Source organism: Labrus bergylta, chromosome 2 (genome assembly GCF_963930695.1).
Source record: "Labrus bergylta chromosome 2, fLabBer1.1, whole genome shotgun sequence".
NCBI classification, from domain to species: Eukaryota; Metazoa; Chordata; class Actinopteri; order Labriformes; family Labridae; genus Labrus; species Labrus bergylta.
This window is the reverse complement of record NC_089196.1, coordinates 8128478-8151733: the sequence shown is the minus strand read 5'-3', so window position 1 is coordinate 8151733 and position 23256 is coordinate 8128478. Positions and strand designations below refer to the sequence as shown.

At 40.0% G+C, this 23256-nt stretch overlaps 4 protein-coding genes across 8 annotated transcripts; 2 read left to right on the top strand and 2 right to left on the bottom strand.

Annotated features, from left to right (window-relative positions):
• Positions 1–183: 183 nt before the first annotated feature.
• On the bottom strand, positions 184–3219 carry pop5 (POP5 homolog, ribonuclease P/MRP subunit). 2 transcript variants are annotated; one of them, XM_065963817.1, is made up of 6 exons: positions 3102–3219; positions 2786–2868; positions 2559–2701; positions 1208–1357; positions 1024–1107; positions 184–793 (listed from the first exon to the last, which is right to left on the bottom strand). In XM_065963817.1, the coding sequence occupies exons 2-6, from the start codon at positions 2803–2805 to the stop codon at positions 660–662; spliced, it is 531 nt and encodes a 176-aa protein (XP_065819889.1). In that variant the 5' UTR covers positions 2806–2868; positions 3102–3219; the 3' UTR covers positions 184–659. The 2 variants fall into 2 exon arrangements, with proteins under 2 accessions (XP_065819889.1, XP_029132699.2); XM_029276866.2 differs by lacking the exon at positions 3102–3219 and adding an exon at positions 3054–3072.
• A 38-nt stretch (positions 3220–3257) lies between these two features.
• Positions 3258–9259, top strand: unc119.1 (unc-119 homolog 1). Its single transcript, XM_020631150.3, has 5 exons — positions 3258–3499; positions 5985–6098; positions 6750–6858; positions 6995–7167; positions 7300–9259. The coding sequence occupies exons 1-5, from the start codon at positions 3265–3267 to the stop codon at positions 7410–7412; spliced, it is 744 nt and encodes a 247-aa protein (XP_020486806.1). The 5' UTR covers positions 3258–3264; the 3' UTR covers positions 7413–9259.
• Positions 9260–11835: 2576 nt separating this feature from the next.
• On the top strand, positions 11836–13814 carry c2h12orf43 (chromosome 2 C12orf43 homolog). The gene is made up of 6 exons (XM_020631127.3): positions 11836–11972; positions 12308–12338; positions 12589–12687; positions 12764–12843; positions 12940–13027; positions 13122–13814. Exons 1-6 carry the CDS (start codon positions 11855–11857, stop codon positions 13456–13458), a joined length of 753 nt encoding a protein of 250 aa, XP_020486783.3. The 5' UTR covers positions 11836–11854; the 3' UTR covers positions 13459–13814.
• Positions 13815–13974: 160 nt separating this feature from the next.
• On the bottom strand, positions 13975–20153 carry hnf1a (HNF1 homeobox a). Of its 4 annotated transcripts, none has more exons than XM_065963783.1 (10): positions 19630–20153; positions 18417–18616; positions 18118–18298; positions 16925–17136; positions 16619–16794; positions 16385–16526; positions 16112–16300; positions 15916–16031; positions 15770–15836; positions 13975–14502 (listed from the first exon to the last, which is right to left on the bottom strand). In XM_065963783.1, the coding sequence occupies exons 1-10, from the start codon at positions 19923–19925 to the stop codon at positions 14372–14374; spliced, it is 1710 nt and encodes a 569-aa protein (XP_065819855.1). In that variant the 5' UTR covers positions 19926–20153; the 3' UTR covers positions 13975–14371. The 4 variants fall into 4 exon arrangements, with proteins under 4 accessions (XP_065819855.1, XP_065819853.1, XP_020486780.1 ...); XM_065963781.1 differs by having other exon boundaries at positions 16619–16830; positions 16934–17136; XM_020631124.3 differs by having other exon boundaries at positions 16934–17136.
• Between the last annotated feature and the right edge of the window lie 3103 nt (positions 20154–23256).

The window sequence follows — 23256 nt, the reverse complement described above, 5'->3', positions numbered from 1 at the left end:
TGTACCGTCTGAAAATAAGTTCAGTTCGGAGGCTCAGTGAAGCATTGTGGGACATGTAGTATTCATTGCCATGGCTGTTCATGTGTAATTTGTCCATGTGCAAAACTGCACCAATGTTTAAGGTACACCATCAGTTTTCTTACTATTTGGAATTGTTTGAAGAAGTTATTTGAGGACACATAATTGTATATAGTTTCTTCAAAATAGTACTTTAATATGTACACAAAATAAAGATGAGCACGGTAACACTCTTGATAACAATCGTAACATTTACAGCCCATTGAAACATTACATAATAAACTCATTAGAAAAATAAGAACTTCCTTTCCAAACCACTTTTGAGCTTCATCTGCATAGCAAAAAAGAAACAGTGTTAAGGTGCTCTGAAGATAAAACAGGCTTACTTGCTCTAAAAGGAGCCAGCCCAATAATTTGTTACAAAGTGTAACAAACCTACATTGAATCCCATTAAAGAAGAAAGACATATAGTCCGACAGTTTCTTTTTTAACCAATGCATTTTGGGTAAACCATTTCTAGAGAGGGATTTTTATAAATACTTCACAGCTTCTTTTCTGTCAGTCCCATACAAAACTTTGAGCAGAAACAAAAATCTAAAAAGAGATCTTCTGCTGCTGTTCATTTACTGCATGCTATGCAGTCACTCTTCTTCCTCTTCCTCACTGAAAGATTCCTCTTCATCTTCGTCACTGACATACTCCTCCTCAGATGCCTCCTTGTTCTGTCTAGTAAGAGAGCAGTTCAGAAGTGCTTCGCGAACCTCTTGTTTCTCTTCTGTAAAAGACAATATGGAGAACTAACCAGTCAATTTGTATTTTCATGCAACGTCCTTTCAAAGTATTCTATTCAATGTAGCAGTTTGCAGTAAACCATAGACTGCGGAAGTATAAAAAATATTCTTAAAAAACACAAGAACAAATAAATGAATAACTAACAAAAACAACTGGATTTATTTGTTGGGCTCAGTATAAAAAATACTTCAAAGCATTATATTAATTCCTTACCTTCATCTTTACATGTAGGGAGAATTCGATGGAGTTGCTGCGTGTGATATCGGATCAGAAACTTCTGGCATGTTCTAATTGTTCCTGGGGAAAAATAACAATTCATTATTGATCATTATTTCTTAAAGATGTTTAAATGTTTTTTTTTTGATTCATTGGGAAATAGTTACTGATATTTTCTTACCTCCAACATGTAAACAGTTGAGAAAACATGGGATGTTTTGCCCCTGGGTTTCAATACAGGTGATGAAAGGCAATGCAGACCAGAGAAGTTTGTAACACATTTTAGGGAAACGCAGGAACACAATGCCTGTAAGAGCATTCAGATATTTCACTGAAAAAAAAAAAAAAAAACACAGAGAAAGTAATTAACCAAGGTACAACCTGCAAAATGTAGAGTAAATGATGGCTGTGGCAAGTAAACATTTCAAGTCACCTGCCAACATGTCTGAGTGTTAATTGCAAATAGAGAAGGGACAGAAATCAAATTGCAAATAAATAAATTACTGTCCAGGTTATTTGCAAACAGTCTATTGTGAAAAAAACTTAACTGAAACTCTGAGGCACTAGTCTGAGGCAATATAAAAATCATTTATTTAACAGGGATGTGTCGAGGCGAACTGTGTTTGCAAATTACCTTCAATTCAATTCAATTTCAAAAAACTTTATTTGTCCCCGGGGGGCAATTCAAAGGCACACAGAGCAGTAAATTAACAACAGTGCAAGTAAACGAAACATTTTAACCTAAATATAAAGTGTCAATTTAAATACAACTTAAAGCTTAAACTTAACTTGAAATACAAAATATAAGAGTAGATATAAGTGGACAGTGATCAGACTAACAGATGTAACCATAACTATGTGCAGTAGTGACCAGATGTAAACAGACCTATGTGCAGTAAACAAGAAATAAAATAAATATATATATATATATATATATATATATATATATACAGAGCTATGTGCAAGTAGGCAAATACTAAATGATAAGTTATTAAGGTGCATGGTGAATAATAATGGAACAACAGAACTAATACATACAATATAACATGACATTCGTTTATTTATTAACATGGCTGAATGTAATTTTTATTATGTATTTCTAAAGTTAATCATATCCAATGATTTAGGTTATTATCAATATTACTCCTGCAAGTATCACTGTGTCCGTGTTTACATTCCTGGATCATTCTACTACATATATTAGGATCTGGATCTGCACACATGAGGTGAGGGGTTTGTTTAAGTTTGCATATAGCACAGTCTATAATACATTTTTATTGACCACAATTCAAAACATTAGACGTTTTATTCAAATTAATTCTCTAGTCCAGAAATAGACAACAAATATGCAAGTAATTAAAACGGGATGCAACAATGATCAAATTATTAATTTGATTTAGCTTGGTTAGTTAAGGGAAATTGTGTAACTGTATCCATATACGGTACCTAGAAAGAAAATCAAGAGAAGGTACCATTCCGTGTTTTTGAAGGTTATCTATGTTGCATATTCAACTTTATCTACAACTACTGACCAGACATCCTGATGCTGCAGAGAGCCGCCCCGTAGTCTCCATGTATGCGGGCCACGGCAGCCTTCACTGCCCTGAACACAGCTCGGTCATCCAGCAGCAACAGGCGGCTCCTGTCTGTCACGTTGACCTCCAACAGCAAATACCTACAGGTAAAAGAATGACCACTCAGAAACGTATAAACACGTTTAAACAGTGCGAGAAAGTGTAATATAGAGAGCACATTTTACCTCGACTTCACCCGAACCATCTTCTTCGGTGGGAACTTCCGTCATCAAAGTTGCTGCTACCTAAACATGTGCTGCAGTGCCACCTGCTGGACAGTAATAGATCTGCTGTATGCATAGTGTACGATACCGACCTAACACATGTTAGATTGTACTGAATCACCATATCGTTACAAAAAAAAGTGAGGGATTAAATGCGATAGCGTTTACACTGGACAAAGTGTCTGATTAACTATGTTTTTTAGTCAACGTAAAACATACAGAAACACACCCGAAATGAAGAACAAGCGGAAAGCACCGGGCTATAAACCATTCGTACCCCTTCGGTAACTATGACAATCTTCATCGTCCTCAGCCAATCACAAGCCTTCATATCCGTCTCTGATACACGTTTAACGCCATCTTGAAAATACACCCGCAGTTTGTCAAGTCTCAAATAAAGAGGCACGACTGTTCTTCTCATCGGTGTGTTGGTGTCCGGCATGAACGGTTCCCGAAACAAACCACCGGCACCGGCACTGAACAAAAGTCAGACGGACGCAGACGCCTCGGAGACGAAGCACAGGGATAAAAAGACAGCTGGAGGAATGCTGAAGAAGCTGAAGTCGAGGCGCAGTCAGACGGAGAAGTGGCCCGTGGTCACTGAGGATGAACTCCGGGCTCTGGCTGGAGATATCTCCCCGGATCATGTCCTGGGTCTCCGGGCTGTCACGGAGGGTAAGATGTGTGAATTTAACTTATTAAAGTCGGTACAATGACACCCCTATTCTAATCCTGGCTAAGTTACGAGACGCTCCCCCCCCCCCACACACACACACACACACACACACACACACACACACACACACACACACACACACACACACACACACACACACACACACACACACACACACACACACACACACACAGTCTGCTAAGTGTGCGTGGTGTTCATTTGGTCATTTGAAGATAATCTCTTAACTTCACTTTAAATTAAACATTTTCTCTCGTTGGTGTTAACCAGAAAGTAGATGTATCCAGGGGCGTACCCAGCCGCCTACAGAAGATGTTTTCGAGCACCCCTTTTTTTTAACCCCTGAAATACCAAAGACCTCACTAGTACACAATAGTGTCTTTCTGGGGCTGTAAAGCAAACAATTCAAACTAAACTAAAGTCATGTTTATCCCGGGAATTGTAAATTTCATCATCTTAGTTTCCTTGTTTGGTCACTCCCTACTGCTAAGAAAGATATCTGGCCTCACAGATGTCATTGTTGTGTAGTCTATTGAAAGGAACATGTGTGTATTTATGGGTTCATCAGAGCTTATTTAAACTGTTTGCTGCTGATCATGGAAATGCTGAGCTTTTCACTAAATGAAAAGGAGCTGAAAGTTTATTTAGAACTGAGGGGGACTGCAGAGTCAAGTGAGGGTCCACCGTGTTGTCTCTTAGCAGAAAACTTTCACAGTTCACATTTTTATTTCTCCCCCTGAAGGCTCAACATGACTCAGATGTGACTGTTCAAAAGGGAAACTTAACTATTTGTTCCATTTCAGTTTCACAATCATGTTCAGACATTTGCAGCCAACTTATTTTTTTAGTTTAAGGCGTTTTTAAGATAGTTGTCTTTGATAGTTACTGAAAGGGTTTGGTCATCGGAGTCATTGGACACCTGAGGCCGTAATCATAAAACATCATAAGCACAAAGAGTTGATTGTAGTGACACAATTCTTACAATCGTCATGTTTTCAAAGACTTCCCCCTGAGCTAAGACTAGATCCAACGTGTTAAAGATCCAACATTATTCACAGAGCAGCTTAACCCTTAAGAGAGTTCGTAAGGTGACAAACGAGTATGAGGAGGACTTTGAAGAGGCTAAAGAGTTTTTCAAGCAGAAGAGAAAATGACGAAAAGACGCAAAGATAGATGATCGCACAAACAATTACAGTTCTTTCACAGCCTCATATTAAAATCAATTAGATCAACTTCTAAAATTACTTATTTTAAATAAACATGAACATATAAATATAAGGGTACAGCAAGGAAGGATTCGCACAAAACAAAAGACATACAGACGAGGGCTTGATAAAGAATATTCTTATTGAATAGTGTAGTTGGGCGGTCCATCTTTCCACCCATGTTGGTCTTTCTCCAGTTTAAAGTGAGGCATGCACGATGAGTCCCTCTAAATGAGGTTTACTCCACAGGTGCTTGTAATCACTGATTAAAGGCTCTTCACTTACTGATGTAACCATCAGCATGTGAAGAGCCTCCTGTGAGTTTCAAACATTTAGTAAGCTTTACAAATACAATTTATTCAACATGTGAAAAAGTGTTCATGATTGATTAAGCAGTGTGATGTCATTGTCTTTCCATGTCTATTGTCACTAAGAGACCATGTTTATTCATCTTTTTCAATCAACCAATCACAGCTTTTGGAGAATGAGTCATACCAACCTACCTCCTTACTAAACGTTTCAGTCCCTTCCTCGCTCAGAGTTGTTCCTAGATCACTCCTAAGCTGGGACTCCATGCTAGAATTGTAATGTTTGCGATTATTGACCCTGGATCTTCTGCTAGTGAAGAACAGACCCAGCTCTACGTCAAAACCTGCTGTTTTAAGCACAGATAAACCCCAAACTGTAGAGACTCAAGTAACAAAATGTGAGTTGACCTGAGGTCTCTTCAAACCATGAATTGTTGGAGTTTATGTGATAGCACTAGATCTTTTTAGCCCCCTTGAATTGTCATGGCCTTCCACCTCCCAAGATTCTGCCCCTCTTGGCCCTCTGAGTCAGACCTCAGGGTCTGTCATCAGACACCAAGTCCACCACAGTAGCAGCTAGTTCTTAAGCACCCCATTGTCTTTTTCCCGGACCAGACAACAATGACTCTACTTCCCTCCTCTCTACCAACACTTTGTTGAAAAGTTAGGAGCCTGAGCTATAGCATTACTCGCCACTTCTGCGAGGTGCAAGGGCCAGAAAACAGATACTGAAACCCTAGTTGCTCATAGGGTGCTATCTTACCTCTCTTACTGAGGGTTAGCCTTTTAGCTCAAAACAAAATGGATGGATCATAAAGACTTACTTTCTGTGACACTGGAGAGAAGGACATTTGTTTGCTAAGGGGAGCTTCATTGTTGTCAGATAACATGCTGACTTACTCAATGATTGTGTTTGGATTCACATGAACTCCCACTTTTATTTCACTTTCCAGATTATCTTTGCAAACCTGAAGACAACATCTACAACGTCGACTTCACTCGTTTCAAAATCAGAGATCTGGAGACGGGAACGGTGCTGTTTGAGATAGCCAAACCTCCTCACAGCGGTAAGTGGGATTTAACTTTTTACTGCTACACCAAGCTCCTAAAATAAATGTAGGATGGATTAAAAAATCTTTAGCCTCATGCTACCGACCTGCAGTAGTCATAACTATTTTCTTTGCGTGATTAACTTCATTTGAAAAGATGGGTTTACTTGTAAAGCCGGAGTGCTGTGAAGAAAGAAATCGTCAGCGATAACTTCCTGCTCAGTCTGTATATTTTATTTGTAGTGTCACTGTTAAGTTAAGTTTTTTTTAAGTTAACCACTTAGTAAAGGGATTTATACAGATGCATTGATGACTTGAAGTTGTTGTAAAATCAACAAAGCACAATATCCAGTAGGATAACAGAAATCTCCACCAGTTTTTATTCCATCACCATTTTCTATTCGGTTCATTTTAGATACAGAAATATTTCTATCAAGGAAAAGAAAGTCTCACAAGTGGAATCAAATTTAAGCAATCTTTAATTTCTCATCATTATTGTGTCTTTTATTAACTAAGTTACGAAATCATCCTCAGAGTTACAAAATAAAATGGAGAAACCTAATTGTCTCCTTTAATGACATCAGTTAATGAGTTGTTTTGGAATGATGTTTTAATTCAGTCTAATCTGAATGTGGCGTGCCAGTGATGTAATAGTGTTTTCTGTATTAGGTCCTGTGGATGGTGAAGATGAGGTTGGAGATGTAGACACCAGTGCAGGGCGCTTTGTGCGATATCAGTTCACACCAGCCTTCCTCAAACTTTGCACTGTTGGTGCAACGTAAGTAAATGTACCAGAACTTTCCATGTCAAACTAACAACAACATCATGACCAGACTTTTCTGTTCTGTCATCCCAAGAGACACGTTTCTATTTGGGACTTTTTGTCACACCTTGTGTCTGTTTCCAACCCTTAGTGTGGAGTTCACAGTGGGCGACCAACCAATCAACAGCTTTCGAATGATCGAGAGGCATTACTTCCAGGGACGCCTTCTCAAAAACTTTGACTTCGACTTCGGCTTTTGCATCCCCAACAGCCGCAATACATGTGAACACATTTACGAGTTTCCACAGCTTCCAGACGACCTGAGTGAGTACTTGTCTATTTAGAACAGTCAGTTGTGTTTCTGCTGTTGTATCTTTCTGTTTAATAATCCAAACGTTAATCTGTGTTTCTTTCATGTTCCACCTTTCCATCTTTCATACCCTTCTCTTTTTCCAGTTCGCCAAATGGTAGCACATCCTTACGAGACCAGATCGGACAGTTTCTACTTTGTCGACAACAAACTCATCATGCACAATAAGGCAGATTATGCGTATAACGGCGGTTTGTAATACCTGAGAGAGAAAAAGTGTGCAATACTTCACAGGGGATGGATTTCATGGATTGCTACTCTCCAAAAGCTTCTTTTTGGGGACAGAAAGTATTCCCTCCTTCTGTGGACATTCCTATGAACATAACACATTGGTCAGAATCATTGGAACACATCTGCCTTCAAATGAAATCATGGAGTCGATCATCAGTACCTCATGGAGCTTAGTTTCTTGGACTCTGAGGAATGTTAAATATCTCTCTGTCAAAGCTGACTGAAACCTTTTTTGTTTTGTCTTACGGTTTGTCATCATGAGTAGAATGTTACTGCTTGAACACTTTTGCCTTAAGTATCTCTGCTGGAAAGGGACACTTTAAAGCTGTTTTCACACACGCATTCATTAAACTTCTAGAAATGTGTCCCCCACAGCATGAACTTTTCCCTGACCAACAGAGGACGAGTTCTCAGGAGAAAAGACATGACATAGAAAAGATGCTGCTAAACCAGCAGCAGAGACCAACACTATATCGACAGTTTGTTGCCTTTATATAAATGTTACGTGTAATTGGATGTATCCACCATGTCAACCAGCAAGTGGAAGAAAAAAAACACACTGGCAAGAAAAAAAGAATATGAAGCAGCTTCATTGCACGTAGGAAGGCTGCAGCAGTCACACACCAGTCGCTTGATATAAAAGTCATTACCTCCGCCCACTCACTTGCAGGTAATGTTCCTGAATATAACTATTAGTTCTGCGTTCACACATCACCTCACCAAGACTTCTCAGGGGAAATTTTACTGGGAGGCTGGTAAGAAAATATCTGGGTAAAGTCGGGGAGGGGGTTGAGCTGTTTGTTTCCACACATGCAGCTCAACCCAAAAAAAAAAGTTAGATGTTTTGTGCATGTGTGAAAACACCGTTAGTCTCACAGACCCCCTCATTCACTTAAGGACATAGATTTTTCCCATTGATATTGTTTGACTACCTTTTTGAAAGTGACAGTTGTGTTTCCTGTTTGGAAAATTGAGCATTAACTAGATGTTTTACAGTATTGTTAGACCTACATGATCATGTAGCAGTAGAGTTTCGCTCTTCATGAACTGTCTTCTAGCTGTCGTCAAGTCTTTGGGATTGTTCATGTCGGATGTTAAAGCTTGTTGTCAGCATTAGGGTTGTCTTAAGTAGGAAGTCTTTAAATACAAGAACAGCCTGAGCTTTATTCACAATGCCAGGTGTCATATCATTCCTTATCATAGCATGTTACTTTTTCATTTTAAGGTTTACAGCATCATTAGTTCTTGTCTTGGAGTCTTGTGTGTGTGTGTGTGTGTGTGTGTGTGTGTGTGTGTGTGTGTGTGTGTGTAGTTGAACAGTGCAACATGAACACTCTTGGAAACATGGAAAGGACAAATCATCCACATGATACTAAATCACTGCTCTTTCTTAAATGCAGTAACTCAATCCCGAAAGCCTGTCTTCTTGGTTTATTTGGCACAAGAACACTGTGAATCCCACACTTTAGGATTACGTTTGGCAGACAGTACATGTACATCTGCAGGCAAGTTTCTCCTTTGCTGCTTTGCACTCAGGTTTTTAGTCTACCAGTGGAACACCACAGTAGCACACAACACAGCGGCACAAAGTAATGTAGCTTATTTGATCTATTTTTAATGACGCAGCAGGGTGGATACAGAAGTTGTCCTTAATCTTTCTCTTTTCCTTAAAGCCCTTTTTTTAAGAACAGAGCTTATATGGTTTTGCATACAAATTGTGTAAAGTTTTCATTCTACGCACGTCTCCACTCTATAAACTCCTCATGTACAATCTACTGCATTTTGTCCCTGCAATAAACCCTCTTATAGTGAAAATTGTGATGTTTTTTTTTTTGTGCTTTAGTAAATTGGAGTCTATGGTCAGGCTGTGATGTTGCTGCATTGTTTCCATCTACTGACAGGTGTTTCTGAAAGGTTCTTGAAAGGTTGAGCACACAAACAATGAAGACAACGGATGAGGCCTTTGCTCTCCCAGGTATTTTGGGTCTGAACATCTCATTTGATAAGTTAGTAAGAGTCCTTTAAGTTTTAACTTGTACAGAAGTCAACAAGTCAGTGTTAAATCCGGAGGCAGGATGGGTTTCTTAAACCTTACTAATGGCCAGTACTGCACACACAATCCTGGTTTCCAATATTTGACATTGGTAGTGGCTCCAAGTGCCTCACATCCAAGAGATGATGATCAACAGAACTGAGCCCCTGAAGTTTTAACTTTGTGCTCACAGGTTATTATCTTGTCCGTACAGGTAAAAGGATCATTATTGCACAAACATTATCCAATACTAGTGTAACAGGACAACGTGTTTCTACAAGATTATAATTATTTCCTCTCAAGATGATATTTTTAACTGTGACTTCAGGGACTCCTTAAAGCAGTGAGCCGATGGGTAAAATGTTCTTCCTTTCACACAACCTCTCGTTCACATTTAATCTCACAGTGTCTTGCAGCGCTGTCAACATGGATCCCATGTGTTTATCTCACAGTTACATTGTTTTGACAGTTTTTGTTGTTGTCGTTTTTATCTGATCATGCTACTTTTTTTTTTTTTAAATATGGGTTCACCTCACCTTATATATCTGTACAAAAAAGACTGGCCTTAAAAATGTCTGAATCATTCTGTAAACCTTTTCATTGACTCCTTCTCTTGTAGTACGGGCTGGTTTTACAAAGGTTACACATGTTGTATCAGTTCTTTTGTGAATAAAAATGGATTACTGAAAAAACATGCTCACATTGATTTAAGTTTTCCTTAATCTAATTTTATCAATGTTCTTTAGGGGGACTTGTCTTCCTTCCAGCTAGCAACACACTGAACTGAATGGTTAGAGCAGGTTAAGGTCATGTGGCCTCTAAATGTACAACTTTTACAAATTGCACATATTCTGCTGATATTCATAAATGCACACCTTTAAGGAGAGTAGTTTCAAACTTAATATTATGTTTATGACATAAATATAGCACCATATGTTCCTCTAATATAATACTGTGTTGTTAAATCCTACTTTCTGTTATGACATTATGACTGTACAGCTCTTCCTTTTGAAAATCTGACTTCCTCTGTGGTTACAAAGTGGTTTAGTAGAACTAGGTTGACCTATTTAATTTTCATTTAGTCCCTGTCAGTTCTTTTTTTTCCCATGATGAAAACAAGCATGGATGAGTCAATATGTCTCCACACAGTTCTCCTTGACTGATAATTTGTTTGTTCTTTAAGATCCAGTCATTAAAGACAATGCTGGCAAGCTCTGCAGCATAGATAACTACAGGCACATAGATAACTTAAGTCAGCATACTATCAGAAGTCCTGAAAGGAGTTCTTATAGTTCATTAACTCATCAGACAACCAGTTTAGGTTTAAAGCTAATCATGGCCCTGACTTAAATGCTCCAGAGAGAATTTTAAACAGACATAGATGTCTGAACTCGTCAGACCTTATGTGTTTTACTAATGCATCCAAAGCTTTTGACTGAGTTCATCATAGCTGAGTGATAAAATTACTGAAAGAGGAAAGCTCAAACTCAGTGAGAATCTTGGAAGTAATGCTGTTGGACAAGGGGAATTTTGTCCCCAGTTTTATTTTAAATTTGTATATTGATTAACTGTCCAAGCAGTTGATAGCCTGCTGAGCATGATTAGTAGTCGACTGAACCATCTTATGCAGGTGATGAGGAGGCTGTTTTCAGTCCAAGCACAGCTGGTCTCATGCTGCCTGTATGGTCTGTGGTGTTGAACAAGATATCCAATATCATGCCAGTAAGAATGCTGTGTTGATTTGTCACACCAAAGAGGATCAGACACTGAAAAGTACTGTTGTCAAATTACAGAACAATAATCTTGACATCTTTTTTTTTTTAAATGGCATTTACATTTACAGGCAATACACACCTCACACATTGTACACCTCTTTATACTGCACACTCATGGACGAACTAAAAGAAGGCAAGCAGGCATGCAGAGACTAAGTAGGCTCTTATGATGCTTTGAGAATATTACAAAACTTATCGGAGCAGACAGTGAAATGTGTTACAACTGCTCAAATCAATACTCTCCAGGCTCCAAGTTGTGTATACAATTACTTGTGGACTTGACACCTCTGAGAATGAAACCATATTGGTCCTGGACAACACCAGATACAGCACTGTGTGTTCCAGTCACAGTTTTGAAGACATTGATACAGATGCCTCTTCTACCACTATGGTCGAGGCTACATATTGTATATAAATTATGACCTTTGAATCTGCTTTTGTATTTTTTTTATGTCATTGCGCTGTCTTTCTATGTGTGGTGGTGGTTTTTTTTTAAATTTTTTTATCTGGACCTTCAATCAGTAATAAACTTTGAATTGAAAGACTACGTTACCCAGAATCCTCGGCTCAAAACAGACAACACTAGCGGCACATGTTTTCATCATGGCGTCCCCCTCTAAAAAGATGGTTGGTGTCTCTGAAGACTCCAGCAGCAGTGACGACGAGGTGCTTAAGAGATGTAAGGAGGCAGTTTGGGAGGCCAAAACTGACAAGAAGAAAGGTGAAAGTATTTCTTGAGTGTAAATTGTTTGGAATAAAATGAACATGTCTTTTTAGGTAGATAAACTCCTTATAACGACATTAGCGTGGTGACAGGGGAACCAATAAGATCTCTTTTCGGACAGAGGTTTTTATTTAGGGTTGTTCAAAGTTACATGCCAGTTAGAAGTACATCATTGTAAGAGTTATTTTTCATTGACGGACTAAAGAGGTCACTAAATATGGTATATTTACTAGCTTTCTCCTGGTTTAGCAGACTAGGCTTGCTGCTAAACTCAGACTGGCAAACTATTCTGACATGATGTTTCCTGCTTTAATGTTTCTGTGTTGCTGCAGAGGGAGACAGCATTGCACCACAGTCCAAGCGGTAAGACCTTTCTCAATATAACTACTATCTCAAAATGTTTGCAGAGATATCTGATGTAAAATCTCCACACATTGTTCAAAGCCATAACTTCCTGCTTCCAATGATAAGCACGTTTTGATAGTAGGCTACATGTATAGGTTATGGCTACTTAATCAAATGTGCAACATACAATTGAAAAGTGTGTTACAACAGATATTCAAATGTATGAAAATCATGATTGAAATAATATTATTTACTTGTTGTGCTTCAGGGTTATTGTTGTTGACCATGACCATGATGGAAACGAGCTCCAGGTCACAAAAGGGTTTCAAACACACGTCGCTAAAAAGCTGGGAAGTTTTCTAGACAAGTGAGCAGGTTTTATGTAAAGACTTTATCACAGGAGTTTTGATGAAAGTATGACCTAACACATCTGTTTCTGTTAGTTGTATAACAGTAATGATGACTGAAAATTCATCCTGTGTTGACTCAGCAAAGTGTGATGAAGACAATGAAGATGATGAAGGTAAGCTTTGTGTTATTTTGACCATTTCTGCTATCTTCAAATGTGTTCTTATTATTCTCATCTCATGTTTTTGTTTGTTTCATTTTTTGCTTGTAGGATTTCGTCTGTTTTCTTCTTCAGTCCCAGGGCAAAAAGCTGTTGATCCTCCGGCCCCAGTGAGGCGTCGGCCTGTTCCCAGTTCAAGGTTTTAATCTGTTGTATATTCTTTAAAAAAAAATTATTATGCTTATTGGCTTTACTATTTGAGATCAAACTTTGCATCGTTCTTATTGTTACAGTGACAGCGACAGTGAGATGGAAACAAGGCTAAAGGAGGCCGCCGTGTCCGTCAAAGATCTCTTACCTTCATTCTCCCAACCATCTACGCTTTCAACTCCCTCTGCAGAGGAGTCCTGCTTAGAGAAAATAAAGAAGAAAGTGGCTGAGGAAGAGGACAGTCGTGCTATTAAGAAGAAGAAGAAAAAGAGAAAACGGAATCAAGAAGAAAGTGACTCTGCAGCCTCTGCTCTTAATGTTCAAAACAACGGTGAGCACGGGAACTCGCTGCAGGAACACACAGGAGTCAAAGTTAAACGGAAAAAGAAAAGGAAGCAAGACTTGAACCTGAAGACCTAAATCTTTCTGGACTAGTATCACAGACAGTCCTCCATTAGTCTACGAGCTTGAAATGATTGAATGGTAGAGATCCACCGATGAGAAAGTCAGCGTCCATGCCGCTGTCGAAGTTTGAAATAATAATTTAGCCGATTGCCGATTCAGATGTTTGTTTCATGACTTCTTTAGGCGTAAGACTCCCACAGTGCCACCATTTTTCCCCTATGTTCAACAATGGGAAAAAAAAGTCAGTTTGTTAAACAGGTGACTTCATTTGAACAATAAAAAAAACTCTTCTCTGAATCAGCAGTTAGGTGTACTAGATGTCAGCATTAAATTGATTTGGCACAACAAATAAACATCAGCTACTGACATCAGGTGTTGCCACATTATTTGCAGATGTACGATGTCGACAGGGCCAATATCGACTGCATTGGTGCATCCCCATTGAATGGTTATATCTGACATGTTTTTGTATATTTTAGGAAGCCATGTGTTTCAGATCATGCAGGCAATATCAAAATAAAAACTTCTTAATTTCAGAAAAAAAATCTTTTAATGCTTATTCTTACTTTCTTATGAAAGGTACTCGTTAAGAGTGTGAAAAGTATTTAAGGCAGTGGCATAAAAAATACAGGTAACATTTGCTTTACAAGTACAATTTCTACATAGTACTTAACTTTTTAATAAAAATAAACATTTGTTGTGTTGATTATCGGATGATTTATAAAAAGTGAATCTTCTCTAATGTCAATCCTTGTACGCATTACGGTTCATTATCGTTGCGTTTACGACTTTGATAGGTCAAAGCTGAATCCTCCCTGTGGCCCTTGACTCCAGGTTTTTCTGGATCTTCACAGCAGAGGTGTCTGTACATCCAAAACACAGTCACACTTCAGCTGATAGGGAGGCACACTATGCTGACACAGCTCTTCTACTGTGCCGTGGACACCATTTGTGAAGGGATGTAGGAGCTGATGTCGGTCGGTGAAGGTGAGAGCAGATGAGACTGATGACTCTCTGTGGACTCAGAGGCAGGATACAGGTCAAGGCTCTCAGAGGATGCTGCCAATAACCACAAAGAAAAGTTGTTTAACTCAATTTTAAAAAATATTTCTTGTCTTCAGCACAGTGGAATATGTAAAATACTCCTCGATAATCTGTAATCACATTTACTGCATAGACTTCCTTGCTTTGTTTGAGAACACTTGTTAACAGTGCTAAGTGGAGCGTTTTCTTTGGGTTCCTCCGCATGTAGGTGTCGATAGAATGACGACAGAAAAACCGGTCTGTTACTAATATAAGACAGACGACATACAGTTTCATTAAAAGGAAGGCTGAGGGCTGAAATAAGCACCTTAAAAAACAGCTAAGTGGAAACCTCTCTATATCGAGCACAAGCTGTAAAGAAGCTGTTGAACTTCTGTAAAAATGACACAACCTAGAGCAGACAAAGCCCTGTGACCCCCCTGAGATCTTCAGTCCAGGTCAGGAACTGATGTTTGTTTGATAGGACAGTGGATGGAGCCAGAGCTCAGGGAGAGAGAGAATGACTCTGCTTGGACAACTACAGCCTACACAACATAACCCCTATGCCAACTGATGCCCCACTCTTTTTTTTTTTTTTTTTTTTTAATTTTTCAGCCTATGCTCTGCACCAACCTCAAGTCTTGTATGTGGCTGTAGTGCACTTGTTGGCTTATTTGACATTTTTACTTCAACTTAACTACTGACATGGGTTTTAATTATATAATTCCAGAGGGGAATTTCAAAATTTGAATCCTTATGTTTAGATATGTTTCACACCACACAAATAGGCAGAAATGCACATACATGCACAAACTGGATCCTGTGGACATATATCAAAAGAGAGTGAGGGGTTGCACATGGAAGACCAATCGAACAGTTTGGGGTTTGGTGCTTTGGAAGGTGATCAGGCTCCTTCCAGAGGGGTATGCAACAGAACTCAAACAGGCGACCCGTCAGTTCCCAACCCAAGTCCCTACAGAGTGAGCCACTGCAGACCCCCTTTGAATGCCCCTTGTGGAGTTTTAAGGTAAAATTTAAATAGGGAACGTAATTTCAAACTAAATATGTCTGCAGAAAGTTCTAGTTACTCAAATTAATCAGACCACAATATGCACAAATAGTTCCAAGAAAACACTGTCACACAGATTTCCAGCAGCAGTGATGTATTTTAGCTTGATTTTGTGAAATATGTGAATCCATGACTGACAAAAAAAACCTCTTAGGACGAGATTTGAAAATTTGCGAGGCAAGACACAAAGTCATTTAGATGTCAAGAAGTGAACCTGTATTTTCTGAAACATACCTGGCACAGGTAAAGAGTCTTCCTGTAAAGGTGGGTCTGTCTGTTCCTCGGGGTCTGCAGTTAGAATCTACCAAAACACATATGAAGGAGAGTTTTTACCAAGATCAGTTCACTGATGTTGTAAGAGACCCATCAGACCCAGTTACCTGTCTGACTGCAGCGAGGCTGGTCAGCGTCCCCAGGCTGCTGCTGTCAGTGATGACCATCGCCTGAGACAGCAGACTGGAGGGATGGTACTGAGGCGAGTCAGACTTGTTGTACACTGAAAATGTAGACATATGAATGAATCATGACTCAACATTCTTGTTAATTGTGTGTAAATTTCTCCTTCTGTAGTCTTACTGTGGCATGGCAGCTGTGCCATGGTGGCCATGAACGGACTGGCCCCCATGTGACTGTGGAGCTGCTGGGATAGCTGCTGCTGGGGGGAACCGTGAAGCTGCTGCTGAAAAGAGATCGGCTGTAGAGTGGTGAAACCGGCTCCAACATTGTTGATAACAGGCATGGACTGAGGCTGCATTGATCCTAAACCTGTAAACAAGTAAGGAAAGATGTTATTTAAATTTCAATTCCAATCTTTCTTAGAAAAGACAGGTAATAGAGAGCTATGTTTACCAATGAGAAGCGAGGACTCCCCCAGGCTCATAATGCTGGGTAAGGAGGCCATGATGAGGCTCTGTGAGGAGGCGGGGGAGGCGGACAGACTGTGCAGCGAGGTCAGAGTGCTTACAGGGGGCAGCAGACCACTGCTGGACACCTGAGGGCAGAGGACAACATGTTCATGTCAGCAGGAGTGTAAACAAGTAGTGTAAAATAACATTTAGTGGGATTGTGACACATGCTCCGAACCTGTTTGGGGTTGTGTGTCTCGAGGAGTGTGTGGCTGGGCTCCAGTTGGACGGGGCTGACCACCAGGCGTCCCACTCTCTCTCCTACACTGCCTCTTCCTGAGCTCACAGTGTCACACAGGATCTGCTGGCCATACTTCACACCTGGAGAATAGCAATAATTCCAGCTCCAGAATTCTGACATGGACCATATTTTATAAAAACATGAGGTCCCTGAGAAATATGAGCATCAGTCATGTCCACAAGAGTGTGCTAGTTATTCTCTTTAAATAATAAAAGACAGACATCCAAAAGACAAGAAAATTACCGGTATTACCGTGTTCAGGACTCGGTGGGAGGTTGGGGTGCGAGGAGGAGGTAGATTGGTTTGGGTAAGGTGTGTCAAGAGCCAGTTTGTGTCTGAAGGCCTCCTCTTTGCGGCGGTTGGCGAACCAGTTGTACACTCGGACCTCAGTCACGAGGTTTGAGCCCAGACCAGCTAGCTGGGATGGAGAGACCCCCCTCTGCAGACACTCAGCCCTGAAGGATGAAGAGCACGAATGTGTGAATAGACTGTCATTTGAAAGCGTGCACAGCCTCAGTCAGAGATAGTTTATTGGTTACCTTACTCACTTTGTGATGAAAAGATTTTAGAGTTTGTTCAAAACTAAAGTTATATTTTAAGGGCATGTTTGCCTTTATTGGATAGAACAGCCTGAAGAGGGACAATAAATGTTGGGGGTAGAGAGCAGGAGGTTGGATTAGAAGCCACGGCCACTGTGACTCGCGCTTTTTCCTGCAACACAAGTAAATTATAAGAGTCATCATTTCAGTCAGCCTCCACTTTCTAAGTAAGCTCTCCAGTCTTGGGCCAGCTATTAGAATAATACCAACTAAGATTAATGTTAAGTATTCAAAATATATGACTAAGCCTCTATAGTTGGTGCTTTAAGATAAATATTTATGTCTCAGTGTTCGCAATGGCAACGCTAACAAGCTTTACAAGTCTCAGCCCATTAGCAAAACTAAAGCTAACTCAGCTGAGAATGTTTTCAGAATGTGGATACCTGTAGATATTTCATGGATATCCATTCAATAGTTGTTGAGATCAAAATGTTTGACCTCCAACAGGCTGACATTGCCATCCCTGGAGCTTCCCCTTGTGCATGCTACAACATTATGCTCAAGGGAATATTGATACTGTATTTAACGTGTAAAAGGCTGTGAATACTTATTTCCTGACCTACTCCATTCATTTGTATGACTGTGCTCCTCCAACTTCTTTGAATTGGATGGGAATCATTTGGAAAAGGGAAATATTTCAGGGATCAATCTCTAAAAAAGATTCCCCGCCCTAACTTCTTTGGTAATTTAGTCCTGAAGTTGGCACTGCTTTGGTAATCAAAAAAGCTTAATTGTCCCCCTCATCATTTATTCTGCTTGGGTCAAGCTGACACAGCAAAACTGTGCAATTAAGATACAAAACCTCCTGTAATGTCTTGATGTATCACTGCGTCTCACCTGTTGCAATCCTCCACCAACCCCTCCCTCTCCTCCTTGCTGGGGTTCTTCTGTCGCTCATAGGCGTGGAAGAGGATCTGCAGAGATGCTGGACCCCATTTGAACCGGTTCCTTCGACCTTTCTTGGTTTCCTCCCCCTGCTCCTCTGCAGATGCAAGCCCATGTTTGGCGTTTGTAAATTCTGAAAGGCAATGGTAACTTTTTTAAAACTTCTTTACGCCTCTCTTTAAGTGTCACACTCTGAGAGAACTGATGTTTATTTTGGTTAGTGCAGCTCCTGCGGCTGCTTGTGTACTTACGCTGACTGATCTCGCACTGCTTCTTGACGTACCAGGTGTACAGAGAGGCTCTCTTCTGGTTCTTCATGGGTGTGCCTTTGTTGAGGTGCTGGGAGAGGTGGGACTGGTTTAATCCTGTGGACTCCACCACCTCTCTCTGAGGGAGGTTGTGCTGCTGCATGTAGCTCTTAACCATTTTTGCAACATGCCAGGGATCCCCTCTATTAGACAGAAACACATCTTTATCTATTTCCTTTTTTGTATTGTATTTTATTTACACACAAGTCAATTCTTTCTTCTTTCCCTGAGTGCTTCAAACAGTTAAACTTTGTTTCTTTATCAGGCACAGTTTGTCACATTGGACACAAACATGGCCACTCAGAAGGAAATAGAGAGAGCTTATTGACTGAAAGAGATAAGAGCAAGCTCACAGGGGCAAAGTCCAGCATTTCCAGATCACTGGAGGGGAAAAAACCTGTGAAAGCTTTATGAGGCCTAATTTAACGCTTTCTAACTGTCATGTCAAGAGCAGGAAAATACACAACACATTAAAAATCCACGATTTTACGGTTTTTAGATTATCCCCCCATTAGTTTTAGACTTGGTAATAGGAAAAAATGCAAGAAAATACACTTTTTAAATGCTGACGAACAACTTTGAACCTTTCTAAATTTACAAATCATAAAAGTGTGAATAAGATGTGCAAACTGTATTCAAAATATCAGAAGCTGTCCAGAATTCACATGGCGAAAATCAGTCATGCGTTATGTAAACCCAGCCCCCACATGTCCAACCCTACTCCATTAATCTTCACCTATGCATGTAGCTTATTTATTAAGAAATGGCCAGAGGATAATGATGGGGGTGGGTAATTAGTAACTAGCAAAAGAGGAACCCTCTTTAAATTCGCCTCAGAAGCCAGATTGCACAGAGAGAGAGAGAGAGACATGAAGAGACGCAGGAGAAGGAGGGAGGATATGGTTAAGAGAGGGGGGACGTAGCTTAAGGAGAATAGACGTAAAGAGGGGATGTTATAAGGTAAACTGTTTGGGCCCTTAGGTGATTTGTTGGGAAGTAATAGAGACAAGGTGGGGACCTAAAATGTTCTTATGTGGTCTGATCAGGTCCTATTTGGAGATACAGACAACTTGTAGTGTGAGAATAGCTGTTGATTGTAGATTAAGGATTTTATTTTTGCCATAGAGCCACTGTAAAAGTGTTTGGATCTACTTACTGCAGAAGCTGATCAACTTCAGCCCTCAGTTTGGCTGCCTCCTCGGGGGAAAGCTTCTCCAGCTCTCGGAATATGGGTGGTGGGAAATCCATTTCTCCCTCCTCGGAGCTCTCTCCATCCCCCCTGTCTCCCCGCTCGACCCCAGCGCTTGCTCTGTCTCGCTCAAGCTCTCCCAAGGCCTGGACCAGGACGTCCCGGGACAGTCCAGATCCCAGCAGGGCCAAGATCAGCTGCTCCTGAAGGGCTGTCAGTCGACCCTGCCTCGTTTTTACCCTCTCCTCTATCCTCTCCTCCATGACTCTGATGGCTTACCTGACTGCTGCCTCAAACAAACGCTGCTCTCGTGTGCACTTCAACACTCAAACGACACCCAGACAGGCAGAGTTGGGCCTCATTCCTTCTGTAGTCCCTCTTCAGTTCAAGAGAATTTATACTTTCATTTTTCCTGTGTTGAATTTACTCCCGTTGTGTCCTGAGCCGCCTGGTTGTCGCTCTCCACCTGCTGTTTTGCTTTCAAAGGTCAATTTTTCTTTTTTTCCCCCCTCCTGTTCACCCCCTCCTCCTTACATGCGCCCTGTGAACTTTGTCCCCACTCCCTCAGTCCCCTACAGCAACTAAAGTGCAACTTAAAAACAATACATTAAGTGACGGGATGTTACAGTTGAATGAAGCGCTGCAGAGTTGAAATATCAGATCTCCAAGCAGACAGAAAGGACAAGCAACGTAAATAGAACAGAAATGTTTTGTGTTGCTTTTATATGAAGATATGATTTTACAGTGACACTGATTTTTGGGCACGAGAATTTTTTTTAACATTTTAGATTGAATCCTAGATTGTTTTTATAACATATATCCACATATTTAATTTGAATTTTAAAGCATCTGGCTATACATGTCATGATAAGGAAAACGATCACCATGAGAGTAACAGAGCCAAAACAGTCTACATGCCGCATTGTGTCCTGGATGCCACCAGGGAGCGCTGCTGTTTCATATATACATGTTGAACATCCCATTTGTAAGATGAGATCATGTACCAAACTAACTTCTCTCTGTGGCTCTGGTGAACACACTGTGTTATATGTTGAGCACAAGTTCAGACACACTAATTGAATGAGAGAGGAGGAAAAATGTCAACATTTTTACAGGTTATTGAAAAATCTTTCTGCGTTTGAAACCCCATTTAAAAAGAGAATGCATTTTTTTTTATTGTATGGCTGTTTGGGGAGTGGGGGGGGGGGGGGGTATTCCGTTTGTATGCATTTAATTGTGCATGCATGCCAGGAATGTGTATTTGTTTTACATAACTAACATGCAGGGGCTGAAGAAGTAAGTAATGCACCAGTAGCACAATCTGAAAATAGTCAATTTAATTTGATTTCAAATGCTATAAAATCAGAAAGTACAAAAATCAGAGGTATTATCAGCTAGACCACAAGTTAAAGTATTTATTTCACACAAAAACAGCTCCTGTGATTTATAAATAGTGAAGAGTAATGTGTTAATATTTACCTATATGAATCGATTTATTTAAAATATAGATAATATTTTGTCCAAGTTAGGCAATGTTTTTTTTTTTTTTATTATTTATTTTTGGGCTTTTAAGGCATTTATTCAGATAGGATGGTGGATAGAGCTGGACATCGGCGAGAGAGAGAGAGAGAGCTGGATAGTCGAGTAGTGGAGAAGAGGAATACAGTAGATTTATAAGGAAACACTTTTGCAGTCTACAATGAAACAACACTTTCGTAACTGTAATTCATTAATATAGGCCTTCTTGTATTTTCCACCTAGTAAAATTAATGTTCTCACATACAACATACTCTTTTATTTAATCTGACCTAATGTAATCTAATTTAATTAATTAATTAATTTTTGTATCACTACTGCTTTGTATGGTTATACTTTTCACGTTAAGCACTTTGAATTCTCTGTGTCTGATTAGTGCTACATCGTCATTAGTATTATATGATAATGTAACAAACTTTTGCTCACCTGTTGATATGTTTCACTCAGTCACTGCACGGTTACCAACATCTCCACAAATATGTGTCAATATTTTTTTTAATCTACTTTCATGTTTTTGTCTTAAGGAGGAGATGGTATATCCACAGAATGTAAATATAATGTGTATTTTTGGCATTTAGATGTGGGTCATTGTTTTTAAAGAATAACTAACTTTATTATAATTTCTGTGAGCATGTTTTGAAGAGTCAACTCCATCCAGGATGTTAAATCAGATTTTTAAATGTCCTGATTCAACATACCTCTGTGTTTCATTCACTTTAGTTTTTTTGGCAAAGAAAGTTGGGAGGAAGGAAAAGGTGTAAGCTGAGTGAAAAAGGAAAGAGGACAAACAGAATGGGAGAAAACCTTTGAGAGTTAATGTAGTCCTTTATCTTTTCTCCCCCTTTCAGTGTAAAATGCTCACTTTCTCTGCCTGGATCACCTTATACCATTCTTAGGTTCAGCCTATCAGCACCTTTTTGTGTGGAGCTCTTGTTACCACACCCCACCCTTGGGAAGATGGCTTTATACTGTATTTGGACGGGTAACAGAGCTCCCTCTATCTCCCTGAGACATGCCACTGACCTGTAATTAAGTCCCATTGTACTATTCAGAGGAAACTCCTCACCAAAACGGACAGAGGGCAATGTGTGTGGGTTTCCAGCAGCTCAGATACCGCTGTGACTAATGCTGCAGCACACAGGCTGGGTTTATCGAAATGGACCACATGCATTTTCCCTCTCCGGAGAACTCAAAGCTGTGTTGATTGGTAATGAGATACAATCCACACTGTCCATCTTTCATTAGTGAGCCTTTGCTTTCTGTGTTCTCACCGCTTGCTCTCTTTCTGTCTCTGCCTCAGCCTAGTGTCCCCCATCCCCAAACCACGCCATTCAACCCCATTGATCATGCATGCAGAAATTTAACACACCCCTTAATTCCTGTCCAAATAGCCCCTGTCCCACTTCCAGAGCTTCATCTGCTGGTCTGCACAGGAAAGAAGAGGCCTGTGTGCTCGCAGGACACTCAGTGACCACAAAAGGCCTTAAAAGAGAACGATCACGAATCGTAAATCTGAGCCTCAACATCCTGCATTACACACAACATGCTTTAAGAGTGTGACAGTGTTTGTTTGCTAAAAAAAACAAAAAACTAACTTTACATTAGACATCATGGCCAAAACCTTGCACCAAACTCCAATCCTCTTTGCAGGACAGCATCCACTTTACACCCATTGTAAGTCAAAGCTGTCATTGTCTTTGAGCGGCTCAGGCTATTGATTTGCCTTCCCATTGGTTACCAGGTCACATGTTGAGTCAGTGTTGAGAAGATTAGCCGGAGCTAGCTTAGGTACTAATTAAATGCTTAAACCCCGAGCAATGAATGAGCACACAAACCTTCTGTTTTAACACAAAGCATAAGCTGGTTGGAAATATGGAAGGTGTGTTAAAACAGACTTATATTCTGTTTTAGTGATATCCAGAATACAGATACAAATCACATTGTAGTTGATCGATAAGTAGGCCTACAGAAGTGACACAATAGGGATGAAAACACAAAATAGTTATTTATAAACCTCAGAACCAGAGTACTAAAACAATTAGCATGAGTATTAGCTTC